Consider the following 16,796-nt stretch of genomic DNA (forward strand, 5'->3'; position numbering starts at 1 on the left):
ACTGTTCAAAACCTATTATTAATTACAAGTTTCAGGGAGGTGTACAGCTTCCTGGTATGCATCACTGGAATATCAAATTAATAAAATAAACTTTGTGAAGTTTATTCTCCACAAATGGCCTTAGAAATGCTGAGGTAGCAATATCCCCATTTTACAGATTAGAATGGGGGCAAAGAATTAAGATCAAAAGTGTTAATTAATTCTAGCACCAATTTAAGCACCTCCTTTTCAACATACTTAGCTTTATGAAACAGTTCATCTTCAAAGCACAGTTTCCACTCAGAATAGATAAAGCTATGAATGCTCAATACTTCTACAAATCAAACCCCAAAGTTTTACCCTGGTTATCAGAAATACAGAATAAGCAATGATGATTCCCACCAAAAAACAGTGAAGTGGTTTATGCGGTATCCCTTAGGAACAGTACCAGGGACAGTAAGAAAAGATGGTCTTTTGAAAAGCATTCAATTGTATTAACCATGAAACATTTGTTTTTCTTGAATTTCCTGCCTTGAAAACAACCACTGCAGCAAAGGCAGCACAGATGCAACAAATGGCAGTCGGTGTACCGCACCACCATGATTCCTACCCAAAGTAGCTGCTATTTAACACTGAATAGAGCGATGGTTCTTCAAAGAAGAAGTAAACCTGTAATTTGCCGGAGTGTAAGATACTCAATTGTAGGATTTTTCTAGCCTTTGAATGCTTGATTTTGCAGATTCAGTGTTGCTGCCTTAGGTTATAAGCAATTCCCTAGATTCAAAAAAGCATGAAAATAACTACAGAAATGCAGGCTCTCTATTATGCTGCTATGCACAGCTTACCAGAGTTGGCACTTTTACGGCCACACGTGGTATTGCAGCTGGCCAAGTAACTTGTACAACAGAGTATCATCCTTCAGCAGGTAACAGACAGCTACTGCCAGTGGACTTCATTTACATTTGCCGGCAGCAGCAGCAGCACACTCCTGAACCTTGAGACCCATCCCACACTATGTGGTAGTACACTACAGGATAGGCTCTTCTTTGTGGTCCCCTGCATTTGATCTGTATTCCTACACAACCTGTCTCTTTCTCTGCCCCAAGTCCAGATCCGGCCCTTCCCTACTTCTATCACTTCATCCCATTTTCTCCATTTACACAATCACATCCTGTTCCCAGCCAATCTGAGTTAGCCCTTTCAGGTTCTCCCCCCATTGGCAGCCAGTTCATTTGTCTCTAGGATCCTTGCCCAGTCTATCCTGTTCTCTGGCAACACACTAGCTCTTCTCTCATCTCACTGTGCTCACGCCCAGTAATTTAAGTGAGAATCCCATTTTAGAGTCTCCCAATCTTCCCCCAATACTCTTATTATTCTCTTACACTCCTCAGTCTCTACTGCCTTGTGTCATAACTTCCCAGTCTGCCTTCTCTCAAAAACTACTCACCAGCTCATCCCAGTCCAATTGTCTTCCCTATTCCCAGTCAGATCCTCTCTCCCCCCCCTTAAGGATCACTCAGTCGCTTGTCCCAGCCTACTCTTCTGTCTGCCTAGTCTTTTGTCTTCTCCACATTCATCTCAGATTACTCCCTTCCCTGTGTTGTTAGAAAGAATAAATACCTTCTCAGAGAGAAGAAACCTACAGCCCATCCAAAGCATCTGGAAAAAGCTACTTCTGGGAAAGCCATTTCAGTCACCCATACTATAGGTTGAAGCATTCATAGTCAGCCAGGTAGTACGCAATGCTGTCAGCACTAAGAGATGCAAGAGGTTCACACGGCTCTACATGCACAGAAATTTTGCACTTTGGCTGCTGTGCTCCAGCAATTTGTTACGCATATATGAACTCCTGTAATAAAAGAATTTAAGTTTAGGTGAGTTTTCACAGCCATTATTGTAAGAAAAATCCCCTTTCCAAGTCTTAAGTCTGTTTCAAGGCACAAGAAGCTTACAATATTTCAGATACAACGGTTGCTAGATTTTAAAATAAATAAATAGATTAAAAAAACAAACATACAACTCAGCAGAATAATATCTTTTTCCTGAGCCATCTACTAAATCATACAACATTTTTGGAAACATACACCCTCACGCAGGCAGCTGGCACACAACATTTTAGTATGGAATTGTTATATTTTGACAAATTGAAAACACATTCTCACACAGCTAAGTCTTTGGCAACCCTAACAGCAAACAGAGTTCCCGTTCTGCCACAGACGTGTGCACAGCAGAACACAGGTTCTTCAATGCTGCCATTCAAACAACATTGGAGACATAGTCATTGTCCCACGACCTTCCAGGCGTGAATGCCAACTATCTCCTACAACTGCTAAACTTGTAAGTCAGTATTTTGTACGACAAAGAGATAGTCAAACAATATAGTCAGTTAACAGCTGAGGGTTTCCCAAAACACTGGGTGATGCCCTGGGAAGAGGTAAACACCTGACCTGCTAAATTCTGACACTGCACTTCTTCCTTACACAGGTGCTTCCCTAACTTCATACTCCCAAAAATCTTCCAATTATCACAGCAAAAGAAAATTATCACCCTTGCAATTAAACAAAGTCAAACTATGGCTAACACATGCTAGCAACATTCAGCAGGCAGCCCCACTGTCTGAAAAACCATCGCCATTTCTAGTACTTTCTCAGGACAGCAATCCACCAGAAAACAGCTGGCAGTGGAGAGGAGGGAAATGACAAGCTTCCATTCTCAGCAACATAACCAGCTTCACTGCTGTGAGAATGGTTAATCATGGGCTACTGGCCATACAGTAATCCAGGGCAGCTAGTTCACAGACAGAAGTAGTAATTAGTTTCTGTAGCAGTACATGCACCCTCCTCAACTCTCTGCCATGCTGCAAGATCAGTGGGGCAAGCAGCACTGCTAAGTCCAAAAAAAGCAATTCACGCAGAACTTTCTGACCTGCATCTGATTACCACTGAAGCTCAGGATGATATGAATCACCCTCCATTCAGTGCTGTCCAGCCTCACCACCACCACTGAACATGTAAGATAGGCAGATTGTGATAACTACCCCGCACCCCTGTGCTCCTTCCACACCCGCTGTCATTACATCTCTATAAATGCCCAAAGGCTGTTATTTCACCCTGTATCCATCTCACACTATAACACACTCAGGCTGCAGTCACGTGGCTTCTGCAACGGAGTTGTGGTTGCTTCGCACAGGCAGAAGCGACACTCTCAGCTGGCAAAGCTGCCAACAACTAAAGCTAAAATTGCTTCCACTCTAAGCCCTTAAAACAGCCAAGCTGTCCTGTAATGCAGCCCAGGCAAGTCAGTCAACCCTGGAGTACTGCAAGAAGTTCCAAAAAAACTCCTTGTTAATGTATTTTGGCATGGGGAGAAGAGGGAGGGTCTGCATCCTAGACCATGTGGAGAGGAGAAATTGCATGATGCAATTTCACACAGTGAAGTCCAAAATATCTACCACTGGTGAAACATCAGAATGATAATCAATGAGATTTCAAACAAGTCTAAACAGAGCTCCAGCTACTGCAAGGTGTAATTTAGATATGCATCAGAAGCTTGGAAAGAAGTGACTATTTTGACTGTCCTTTAAAAAACAGGTATGTTTAAGGACAAAGAATTCACTGTTTCCAACTACAGAAACCTGAGCTATCAATATAAACTTTGCACTGATGAGAAGTTTTAAAGTATTTGTCTTATTTTCCCTAGCTACTTATAGTTTTAGTTTTTTCTGATTTAAAGTTAAAAAAATACATACAAGAAGTGTTCTCTGAAGAGTAGCTGAAGTGCCTAGCTGACATTTCGTAGAATTCAAGTTATTTTCCATCTATCTTGAGAAAGTTGCAAACACATTTTCAACTGTTTAGATGAAAGCTTTCATGCTCACTCCCAAAACATTAACAACTTTCTCAAGATCTGTATGACATATTCAGTTTAAAGTTTGCATTTTTTTGGTGTGCTATGATTATTTGCCAGAAAAACTAAAAATATCTGCAGAAATTAAATAGACCTAGAAGTTTATCACTGATTTAAAAAAAAATTGTCTTGATAACATCCCTTCTTACAAGCCTTTCTATACCTTCATATTTAATCTTAAATAATATGCTAATTGTTCTGCAAGATAGTTCACATTCTCTTGTTTCAACATCTTCAGCACAGACCTTACTAATTAGTTCTTTTTACAAAATCATTAGAATGTATTTTCTTGATACAATTAGTAGATTCTTCTTTATCCAATATATCAATTGTTGCTTTAAAAGAAAATTTAAAAAATCCCAAACCAAGAAAGGCCACAGAACAATTTTAGCCTTGTCACTGTCTGCAGCTGAGGAGAACTACAACTAATAAGAAAAGGGATCAAGCCTCAAACCTGCATTACAACATATTTTGGTATTGCAAATGAGGTGGTATCACAAGGTAACAGTAGTTCTCATGAACTACTCTTAACCTTGGTAGCCATGTACTATCACCACATTCACAGTTAGCACAATAGTTACTAATTATTTACTTATAAAATCCTTGAAGTAATAGTATCCAGCAGCCTAATTCACAGATTCAGAAAAATCGAGAATTTTTCCTTCTTTCACTATCTCTACACAGGGGTTACACAGTACTGAGGTGCAAAAACAACCATAAGTCAAATGCAAGTATTTCCCCCTCGCTGATAATATTTGCCTCTGAGCATTACCGACACACCACATCCAAGAATTTTACCAGGCCATTAAAAGCTGTAAGATAAGAAATCCTCAATTCTGGATCCTCCTACTTTTGAGAACGGAGGCTGTACTGAAACATCTCCCTGTGACATAGATAATTAAAAAAAAAAATATATAAGGTAAAGTGGATTAAATATGTGAAAAAATATATAAGGTAAAGTGGATTAAATCTGTGTATGTACACAGATTTACAGTATGTAAATCTGTCTATAAACATAGACAGACAGAAAGAACACATGTGATACCTCTGATTTCATTATGTTATTTGTAAATGCCAATGCACAACTTTTTTTTTTTTCTTGGACACACAGCAGATTCTATGAATTCTGTTAGAATCCATACGAATGCACCAAGTGATTTTCCTCAGTTGTCTACTCAATGGGGACAAAGAAAGTATTATTCACAGGTAACAAGAGGGATGGTATAAAAGCTGGGCAGCCAGGATGTGGTTCATTAAGGGAAGAACTAAAGAATTCATTAAGGTGCACTGTGAGGCACAGCAGCTTTGCAAGAATTCTCTGATGTGCCAATAATGTCATAAAAAATACCCAAGTAAACTAGTTAAGTAGTTTTCCCTCACATTAACATTGGTTTCAGTGTCATTCAAGCTGTGGTCACTTACAATTTCAGAAACATACTTGATCTTTTCTACAAATCACACAACAAGCCTGGTACGCACACACTCTTCTGGGAGTGCCTCAACATCTTCCAACAAACTCAGAACAGCATTCTAGCAAGAACACTGGAAACCAAAGCATGGTTTGTTTGTTTTAATAACACAACATAGTTATTTACCTTAGCAGTGTGACAGGCAGCCATTCTGCTAAGAAGTTTCCATACCATTACACACCATTTATTTTTCAGGCAATTTTTAAAATACTTCCTTAAGAAGACACTGTATAACTGATGCATCCCACATTTAAACTCATACCATCCAAGTAGTCTACCAAATCATTTCCTCCACCAGCAGCAAGTAGACGGAGTGCATTGTGACACCTCATACATATTTAATAATAGCCTGATAGGCTGTCATTAACATCAAACAGCAATCTAAGTTTGCTACATTAAACATGATCCCTGTGTTAAGAGGACAATCGCAAAGTGCCTCCACGATCAAGTCTGTAAGAAATACCCACTGACTTGGACAAGGTGTAATGAGGCCAACTGCACTGAAGAAGTCATTATTCACACTTGGATTTAAAACAAAAAAATAAAAAAAAAGGGGGAAAAAAAGCAGGGGAAAGAGCTTCAATGGGTCATAAAAGCAGACATGCCATAAGGCAATCTGTCACGGAGCACTCATATTAATAACTGTTGTGTCAAAACTGAACATTCAAAAGAAAAGACAAACCTTTCTTTATGTTTTATGAAATGTAAGCCCACAGAATTAATAATTCATGAGATGAAGAAAATACCAGATTTGGCTATAAATATTAACAGAATGCTGTCAACCTGTTTAGAACCAAATTTTAACTGTCCTACCTTACAATTATCAATCTAGAAGGGAATATTCTTCAAAAGCTCAAAAAAAAAAATCAGTCTGAAAGTCATTAATGAAGAAATTAACATTCTCTAGTCATGTAGGTCCCAAGCAAAACAGTAGAAGTCTCTCCTGTGCCTGGCTGCTGCTAAGCAAATACTAATAGACTGGCACTATTTGTTCCCAGAGTTACGCTGTGGTGACAACAATAACCGTGTGCACACAAGAAGGTACACCAAAGGGACATACTAACATCAAGATCCAGTGGAAAAAGGGTAGGAAAAGAGGGGAAGTAGTGGCCAGATGACAAGCAAGGATAAAAAAACTAGTTAAAAGTTAATATAAGTTTCAGAATACAAAGTTTATACAACAGGCCTTGGATAAATTTTTCTGATTAGCTAAAGAACAAGCATTTAAAAACTGCAAAAGCAAGCAATTAACCCATAAGGTACAACCACATCTCAGCAAGTTCACTGCATGTGATTTCAACCAAATACGAAATATATTTTCAGAATATTCGTTAGTCTCAAGGTAAACAAGTATTTAACTAGACCTATAAAATGATGCAGTTATTTTCATTTTAATCTTTGATTGCTAATGTGGTTAGCAGTTGAAGTTCCAAATCTGCAAGAAACAACTTCTGCGTTATGATGCCAGCCCTCCTCTGCTTTCACTACCATTATAGAGAATAGAATACTGGAACACAACTGTGCAAAAGTCAGGAATGTTGTCAAAATGTATTGTTCTAAATGGTGGTGACAGTGCTTTTCTTTATAGTTTTTTTCTTCTTCTTCCCATCACTAATATAATTTCAGTCTAGTTATGTCCCCACCTGCACTTACATTCTGAGCCAGTGTTAATAATACTTAAATGAGCATCAACATTGAGCATACATTAAGAACAGTCAATCACAGTCAATTAAACACTCCACTCTTCTCCACAGATGCTGACATTTTCACTGCATTACACCGTGATGAGCATGTAGAATGAAAAGCCAAAGTTGACCATTACAAACTTTTAATTTTTTTACTAAAAAGTTAATTCCTACCTTTATCATTCTAGAGAGATCTCCGGCATCAGCTAATTCCAACACTATATTCAGCTCATTGTCTTCAATGAATGAGGCATAATATTTAATTACATTTGGATGATTCAGTTGCTAAGAAAGCAGAACAATAATGTACATTTTAGTCTAGAGCACATCTTGTAAAACTGACAAACAAAACATCCTTTAGGCAAACAAAACAACCCATAAAATCTATTTCAGTATGGCACAAAAAGTCTATGCTTATGAGAAGCATTTACAGACAAACATTTTGCAAGGCCATGATGGCATTTTAAGATCAACATTATGACTGTCATTGCAATTTTAGAGGAATTTTGCTTCAATGTATCTATGCAATAGCATGCTAAACTGCTATACAAAACAGCAAAGTCAATTTTTAATGTCAGTATTCTACTGTACACAGGACAGTTATTTACAATACTGTGGTTTTAGCAGAAGCTTCTACTTGAAATGTTACCCATTTTTCTATAGGATTTACTTCTCAATCTTCTCTTAAAAACTCTACACAGAAAACAGTGGACACCTCAAGTATATCTGTGAAAAACTTAATATACTTTGACAACAGCTGCACATTTTTAAACAATCTTTTACCTTAAGAAGATCTATTTCTTTGATGCAGTCAGCACGGGCTTTGGCATCCATTAAATCAAATATCTATGCACAAGAGATAAGACATTTTTATTAAGTGATAAAAATATAGCAAATTGAGTGATCATTATCATTACTCCATAGCATGCATAAAGTAACTTGAGTTATGTATTTCATAAAAGACACAACATTGCAGTGAGAAATATACCTAATGCTCTGATGTACTGATTCACTGCTATACCAATTCTTTTAGCCCCCTCGTAAGAAACAAGTCCATCTTAAGTACAAGCTTTCCAATGACTTAATTGTCACCTCCACATATCTGTTCAAACACACAGCAGTAATTCAGCACGTTTCCTTCAAGCTGGTTCCAATCCAAATGTCAGCTTCCTCTCCTATTCCTGCCATGCCATTATCACAAACTGATTCTTTCTAGTACTGAGCATACCTCTTTTCCTCGTCTCTTGCAACAGTCTTCCTTTTCTATTCTAAATAATGCATACACTTTCTCTCTCCGGATCAAAACTTCATTGTCACCTCCAATTCTTTCTCTCCCATTTCCTTCTCTTCAGCAAGCAACAAAGTGATTTGGATTCTGTAATTTGTTTACCTGAGCACTTTCTTCCTAAGCCCTCATCTGTCACCTGGACTTTTACAGCCTTTTACAGTTAAACATCTCTGCTCTTAATTTTTTTCCCACCTCCCATCTGCTCCAAATTACTTTGCAATGCATCTCATTTTTGCCTCCTCCAGTTAACCACATTACTCTCTACTAATTTCAATTTTTGTTTGGAGTAGTTTTTTTCTGCCATTAGAGTCCTTGTCCATATTCTACATTTCTGTATTTGATCTAATGTCTATTTTCACTCCTATTTTACCACTTTTGGGTTCCCTTTTCACTTCACTTTCTCAGATGTGCATCTCCATACAATGCCACCGACTATTTCCCTTGGAAACGATCAAAATGTTATTTCAAGGAAGCCTTCCTCTCTCATTTGCCACTACTTTCTGAATAAAATCTAAAACAAACAAACAAAAAAAACCCAAAACGAAAACAAACCACTCATCACCTTCTGTGTGGTCTGCCTGTTACATTTGGAGCTATCCAGAAGAACAATAGAGATGCACTATGAGTTTCAGTAATTGCCACAATATTTATTACCTTCTCCAGTTAGATCTTTTCAATGCACATCATTTCTGTCTAGATAGCCTCCAGGAAAAGATGGATTAGTGCTGTGAAGATCACCAGTACATCGTTCATCAGCTCAAAATGATCGAATGCTCAACAGTCGACAACTTCCATTTCATATCTTGCCACCAACCCCAGAAACAAAAATAAGGATTAACAGCACTGAACACTGAATGTCTGCAAAGAGGTCATCTCTTAAACTGACTGCATAACTGTCCATGTGAATCACACCTTCTTTCACTCTCCCCAAAGAAGTTCAAACAAATCAGGTAGTCCACATATAACCTGCTGAACCTCATCTTAATTTTCTATGCCACTAAGCACAGTAAGTTTGCGATTCCTTTAACCAACTGAAAGAAGTCTAGAGACTTCATTCATGGAGCACAGTCCTCACAGAGCACACGTGCTCTTGACTAGCCACTACTTCCCTTCAGACATTCAATCTTCTGTCTTCGGAGCTGGCATAAGAAAAAACAGCCTGGACTGGATACAAGATTCATTTTTTTGACAAAAAGACAACTGTAAATCAAGAACTGAAATACCAGGCTTGTAGATAGTAACATCAAAAGGGGAGGAGGAAAGAAAGAAGAAAACGAGACTACTTACCAAGAAAGAAAGGGAACAAACCATCTCACAACTACTTGTATATTAATGCCAGGGTGATAGGAAATAAACAGACTGAGCAATTATTCCAGGAGAAGACTGCAGGGGACTTAACAGAAACACAGCAGGGTAAGTCACAAGAAAGGAATGCTAACACTAAGAAATAAAGCAATTTCAGATGTAATAGAAGAGAGTTAGTACTACATATGAAATTACAAGTATTAAAAGGTAAATAACACTGATGGAAAAGACAGAAAAGATAGTTTATGAATTAAGGTTGGGAACTTAGTGAAGGAGATGAAACAGCTTGCATCTGTCATAGATCTCAACTCTGAATGAAAAAACATTGCTCTTTAATTGTTTTGACAACAGACTAAAGCCCTAGTATTTGGTACAGTCATGAAAGACTGTAATGATTTTTCTAGGAAACACTTTGGAAAGTTCTAAATATGAGAGGTAGCACATTAACTGAGGAAGTACTGGGAAGGCATGAGGCCCTAATTGTCTTTCCCTGTAACCTGAGAGACCAGCAAATGGAAGACTTTATACTCCCCCCCCCCCAAAAAAAAATCAATGAAAGCATGTACCGGGGAGCAGGGGGAATGGAACAGTATAGGGGCACATCTTGAAGCTTCACACTTTTGCTAAATTCTAGATAATAGTGAGATAAGAACTTTCCTTATAAATGATACAGAGATTAGACACAGAGAACTCTAAACTCTGGAGAACCTAATCAAAGCTGCAGACAGAATTTTAGACTTTGTACTTGTGTACAATTGTAACATTTGGAGAAATTACCCAAAGCACAATTTCATGATTCAAAACCATAAGAGTTTCGTTGTGTGAAAAATCAGGCAGTTTGCACCTATTAATGACTATGGCAATATGCCAAGAGGCTTATTAACTTACCTATAGCAGGAGTGTTTCCCTACACACCTAAATGAGCAAATTTTGCATGCAATTTTTTTTTTTTAATAAACTATGCCTCTGATAGTGACGTAAATGAGTACCTCTAATAGAGGAATAACAAAACAACAAAAATAAAGTCCTAGACTCAGGACTGTGAAAGACCTAGGATCAAGGCACAGGAAAGAAAGATAAAATTTTGTTTGTGTATTCTGGCTGGTATTCCCAGTACTTGGAATTTGTTATTAAACAGCCTGGAGTAGACTAGACCAAGCAGCTGCTCTCATGAAAGAGCAGACTTAAGTTTTATAAACATAACTCCCTATACTTTTGCTACACTTCATGCAGCAGAGTGGCAAATTTGTTACAGCTTCAACTAAACTGAATATGTCAAACATTATCCGAATAAAATAAAGCAAGACAGAAAAACTGAGTCTTTTTTTCATCCTTACAATCACAAAGACAATCTGAAGATTTACTGTATATCATTCTTGAGGTTCTCCATTAGACTTTGGTCCAGATCTAACCTCAAAAGACTATAAATAGTATTTCCCAGAAATCCAGAATTTCAGTTTCACAGACATTAATCTTCTCCAACAATAAGACTGAGAAAAAAAACCCACAACGCAAAACCAAAACAACAATAAAAAAAAAAATCACCCAATCCACAGCCTCTGAAGAACCTCTATCATACCAGATTCAAACAGCTTGGAGAGATTTTCTTTTCAGAGAGATTACCTTTCCATTTTGCCAAACTGCTGCAGTTTGGATCATAGGACCCTAGTGTAATAAGCTGTGTCAGCTCACAAGGAGGCTACTGTAAACACAATGAGAAAACCTTCATCACCAGGAGATGACTCAACATTGAGGAACGCCTTACACTGAAAAAAGGAAGCTGCAGTGAAAGACTTGAAGAGCTTAAGAACATCCTTCCAAGCACACATCAAAATTACACATGGCACCTGGCAACAATCGGAAGGCTTGTTTTGCAGGAGGTGCTGCAGACCAGATGACTGTGCAGGAGAAGCGTCCTTCACTTGTGGTTTACTACAGACCGGCCAATATGAAGAGATGTCAGTACTTACATCACAACTGCAATAGTTCATAGCTTTGCAAGCAGACTAATTCCATCTTTAGCTACTATTACTCTGCAAGCTAACCTGAAAGGTCAGCTTATGCTCCCCCCTCTCTAGCATGCACGTTGCACACAGATTTGCACACACACACACACAACTTTGTGGCCCTATAAAGACAGTATTGCCACTGCTATTAGCAGGCCACAGGTTTCAGAAACATGAAGCCTAAGGACTTTCCACATTTTGGCTGGACTTCTCTTGGCCTGAACTTATTTTTTGAGCTTGGATTTAGCTGTAGCAGCTCATGCTTTGCAATTGAGAGACTTAACTGTAATGAAGTCATTACAGTCAGACAACTTGTGTCTAACTTGTTTTTAGATTCAGCTCAGTTTTGTGCAACTGCATGGTCTTAAGGAAATTACAGCAAATACAAGAAAGGTCTAACAAAACCAGAGTGATTAACATCCGTAAACTTTCGGACCAACACAAAGCATTAGCAACTGACTGCTTGAAAGCACCCAGCATGTCCCACATCGAGCCACCACCAGCGTCCCTGTCCCAGCAGAGCTCGGGAAACTGAAAGGGTGAGCCTGAACAGGGTTGATGTGAAGAAGCTTGTGTACATCGATTATTGGGAACTAGCAGTAATTAGACTACAAGTGTTAGCTAACAATAAAAACTGCTGCATTTTTATTAAACTGCTAGGGCATTAATTAGACTAACAATACATTCTAATTCTTGACTCCACTTATGAGGTCAGGATCACAGGGTAATTCACGTTGAAGGTGTTTCTCTCTAGTCAGCACAAATTGCACAGTGTAATACACTCTCATTTAAAATCTTAATTATTTTTCCCCAATTTCTATTTTCAAGGACTATGATCAGATTAACATTTCTACAAAGGAATTATGTTTGCTGTGTAAAACCTAAAAATAAGCAAAAATATTAAATGTTTTTATGATGTGCCAGTTTTCATAAAGAATGTAATCAAAAAATCTCATTGAGGTAAGCGCCATACCTTAGTCAGCAATTTCCTTAAAAAAAAAAATCAGGCAAATACAGCTGAAGAGACTTAAAAGAGGATTTTAAAAGCCCTTAGCAATTTTTTTCCCCACTTAGCAAGAACACTAAGTGAAACAAAATGTCCACTTTTAGGTCTCAGTTTTTCATCTCCTACTGCAATCAACAGCACACAAAGGAAGAGTAGAAGGGCAAGCATACATTGATACTTATTCCAAAATATTCCCCTCTGTGTGCTCTGCAACTAAGTGATCTGTGGTAACACTGCATTGAATCACTTCTCCAGTACACGTACATGTGAGCGTAGATTACAATTTTACTCTTTCAGCATTCTAGAAATCTCAGTTGTAAGTACTGTCAAGAGATAGCAATATTTTTAGAATAGTGTCTAAACTATTGTAAGATACAGAGCAGGAACTGTTGATGTGTAAACTAAACAAAAAGGTTGCAATACACAAAATCAACTTCCTGACTAAAGTTCTTACACACATGCTCACACGTGCAAGGAGAGCTCCTAGAAGGCTATGTGCATAGGAAGAAGGTTTAGAAACATTTAACCATCAGATGGAAAACATCAGGCCTTAGCTTCTAAGTGTAGACTGTATCTGATAAGTTACCAGCTACCAATTTAACTCATCATCTGAAGTGATGTGCCAAGCTGGAAATCTACTTGATTCCTCTTGCCCTAATGTCCATCACTTTTCCAAGTTTTCCTTTACAGTATTGAAAAGGATAAAGGTCTTTCTAACCCCACCATTTAAACGACAATCTAACTTATTCTGTTTGAAATTCTGTATAAAATAAAAATATCAAGAAGTATTTCCAAGGCAAAACACAAACATGACTGCTGTAACATAAATCTTCAGACAAGCAAGCAAACTAAAGACTTGAATGCACATACGTATTAAGAGATATGATACTGCACAGCAACAATGAGCATTAGAGTGTTTTGCCACCACAGCACTGCTGTGCTGAGACAATAGTGCTTCATAAAGTGTGAAATTACAAGTGCTTTCCTAAGATTAATTATCTCTAATTCAGGCCTGAAGTAGCAATCCACTGACAATGCACAATGAATAATGAATGTTAAGTGCTAGATAAAAGGATTCATTGTCTGAATCACTAACACAGGGGTCTCCAATTTTGGAATGAAAAGGAAAGAAAGGTGGAACAATGTACAGCAAAAAATGTAATGAATCTAGAATTTTGCAGAAGTACACAGTTTCACATCATATTTTACATTTTGAGTAGCTAACGTTTACTTAAAAAAAATCTCAAAGTGAACTCATACAGACTTACAGTCACTGACTTTAGATATGTACAACTCTTTTGCCCTTTAAGGCTGTTTTGTGAGCATTTATTCCAGTATCTAGCAGTTGCTTATTTCCCCCCTGGAAAGGACGACAGGACTGCTCATTGCTCAGCATGCCACCTCACAGCTCAGGAGGGAGTGGATGGTTCTGTTCCAAGGGTTACCTAGGGTGGCAGCAGTGGAGATGTACTGCTTCTTCCTCAGGCATCATCTCTCAATAGAGTTTGGACCTCAGACTTCACACATGTTAAGAAACTTATCCAGAAGCTCTTCAAACTTATACTGCTATGTTCATCTTGCCTGACGTTGCTTTGACTGAAAGTGTAGTTTTGGCATTAATGACAGTGAAGTAATGAAGATTTGGGTTTTAATTCTGGTTTTATTTAGGTAATATTTCAACAGCATCTTAGAAACAGAGTTCCATGGAAAAAAGAGAACCTAATTATCAATACTGCTTCCCTAATTACAAGGTGGCAAACCACACATGGGAGGATGAAGCACAAAGGGTACAATGAGAACAAAAGACCCAACATACTATTTTGTTTATTCTGCTGGTTGAATTACTAGAAAGAAACTGCAAATTAAACAGTTTTCACCCTGCTACATATCCTACTGGAAACCAAATCAAGAATACTACTACTTCATGTCATCTGGACTCAGCAGTAACTACAAATTCAGAAAGAGTGGTTTCTGTCACCATCTGCTTGTCCTTCCTCCCACAGCATCTTACTGCCACTTGCTTCTGCTCACATTTAGTTCCACAAACATACATTTTGTACACATTAATATAACATTTATCAATATTGTACATATTTCAGCCAAATAAAATTTTAATAGCAGAAAATAAACACTCTTGTTGGAAAGCTTCATAAGAACTCAAAACTGGCAATCCTTTTGGAACAAATAATGGCCTGACATCCAGTAACTCTTTAAAGAGAGGATAACTGAAGAATTCCAAGTCACATCAGCCCTTGAAGGTAGACACAAACTTGGGGAACCACTGACTGAACGCCATAAAGAGAACAGCTATACATCCAACCCAGTCAGGAAATCAAAACGGGGAAGAGGTGGAATGGACACAGCTTGCAAGATCAGAGAGGAAGGCATGTAGAAGTTGACGTGAGATGAGAACGGGCAGAAAATGGGTAAGTAGAAGAAAGTCCAGATCTCAGTTACGTTATTTAACACAAAGTATAGCACTTAGAGACACAGTCTCAATGTGAAACATGGAAAGTAATATCCATGCACAGGTCTAAAATAGAGAGAATAGAGCTCCTCCCTCATGACAGAAAGAAGCATTCTTCCAGTTTTGTCCATGCTGAGCTTCCATTAATGAGGCATCAGAAAAAAGGTAGTAATTTGAATAAAAGACAACATGACTGAAATTAGAAGTAAGAAGCACCATTATAGATCAGACCCAAGGAGTTCCTCTGAAAAGCAATCACTTCTCAAATGACATCTATAAAACCCAATTTTGTAGTCAAATTAACTATTGTGACTATATTTAACAAAAATATTTCTAGGGAATCTTAGGGAAAGTCACAGAAGCACAGTAACAATTAAGATAGCCTTCTGTCCAAACAGAACAGCTTTAGATGTCAACTATGCAAGCTGAAACAGCTGTGCCAGACACTCAGTGATGCCACGAGCCTTTTGAACTCTGCGTAATATTTCATCATATGCTTAGGAATTGTTTTCCCTTACAGGTTAACCAACTCTCACTTTCCATTCAGATAATGGTCCTCTACATACATCCAGCCTTCATATGGAAAGTGATTTTACACATGCACTGGGCAAGGAAAAACCAACAGCATATGTTGCATATTTTAAGACAAATCGGAACGCTATCAGGATAAAGCCATTTGAGAGACCCACAACTCTTTAACCCCATTTCCTACCAACCACTAAGTATATTCTTAGAGATTTATTAAATGATTAAATAAAAATGAAACAAGAAAGTTTTTCTGCTATAGAAACTATCACCCATATATGGACAGCATCATTTCTTCATGAGCTGAAAGAGCGTTTTGTCAAATTGGGAAATCTGATGTGAGAATACACCTATACATACTGACTTTTGAAATACTGTTAAGAGTACACATAATGCCTCTGTATTCTTAATGCAAGCACAGTTATAAAAATTTCATCGTTAACACTGAAAGGCTGGACTTTATTACTTTCTTCAAGTACCCAGGCATTCCACATCCACCTTAATTGACATGCATTTCAAGTCACATTTGACCTTTTTGGTTTCTTATGCACTGAAAATGAAGGAAGAATTAGCCTAATGTTTTAAGACTGTTGATCAAAGTTCTTAGAATATATTTCAGCTTTTGAAGTAGTATATATCTGGCAGTTTTCCCAGAAGGGGGAACCAAGTCTCTTTTTTTTTTTTTTTTTTTCATGACTGCCAGGACTAGCCCTGCCTCCTGGTGCTGCAGAGCACAAGAAATCACAGAAATGGAACAGCAAGTCAAGATATGACAGAAAAAATTACAGTGCATGTATTAGCACAGCAAAAAGAAATATGAAAAAACAGAAACACTAGAAAAGAATCTACAAAATCTGACACGTCATTTTGCAATATATAAAGGTGTGCTGGTTTTGGCTGGGGTAGAGTTAATTTTCTTCGTAGTAGCTAGTATGGGGTCATGGTTTGGATTTATGCTGGAAACAGTGTTGATAACACAGGGATGTTTTTGTTACTGCTGAGCAGTGCTTACACAGAGCCAAGGGCTTTTCTGCTTCTCACCCCACCACACCAGTGAGCAGGCTGGGGGTGCACAAGAAGTTGGGAGAGGACCCAGCCAGGACAGCTGGTCCCAACTGACCAAAGGGATATTGCATACCACATGCTGTCATCCTCAGCAT

The 16,796-nt window shown here is 38.1% G+C and overlaps 1 protein-coding gene across 3 annotated transcripts in view; it reads right to left on the reverse strand.

Annotated features, from left to right (window-relative positions):
* The window catches only part of NEK7 (NIMA related kinase 7), a 72,217-nt gene that overhangs the window by 32,646 nt on the left and 22,775 nt on the right, over positions 1-16,796 (reverse strand). For all 3 annotated transcript variants that reach the window (XM_075760145.1, XM_075760143.1, XM_075760144.1), the window contains 2 exons: positions 7,823-7,885; positions 7,214-7,324 (listed from right to left, as the gene is read on the reverse strand). In XM_075760145.1, coding sequence (XP_075616260.1) covers positions 7,214-7,324; positions 7,823-7,885 — 174 coding nt within the window. The remainder of the gene's footprint in view (positions 1-7,213; positions 7,325-7,822; positions 7,886-16,796) is intronic.

The sequence above is a fragment of the Balearica regulorum genome, chromosome 8 (genome assembly GCF_011004875.1).
Source record: "Balearica regulorum gibbericeps isolate bBalReg1 chromosome 8, bBalReg1.pri, whole genome shotgun sequence".
In the NCBI taxonomy this organism is placed as follows: domain Eukaryota; kingdom Metazoa; phylum Chordata; class Aves; order Gruiformes; family Gruidae; genus Balearica; species Balearica regulorum.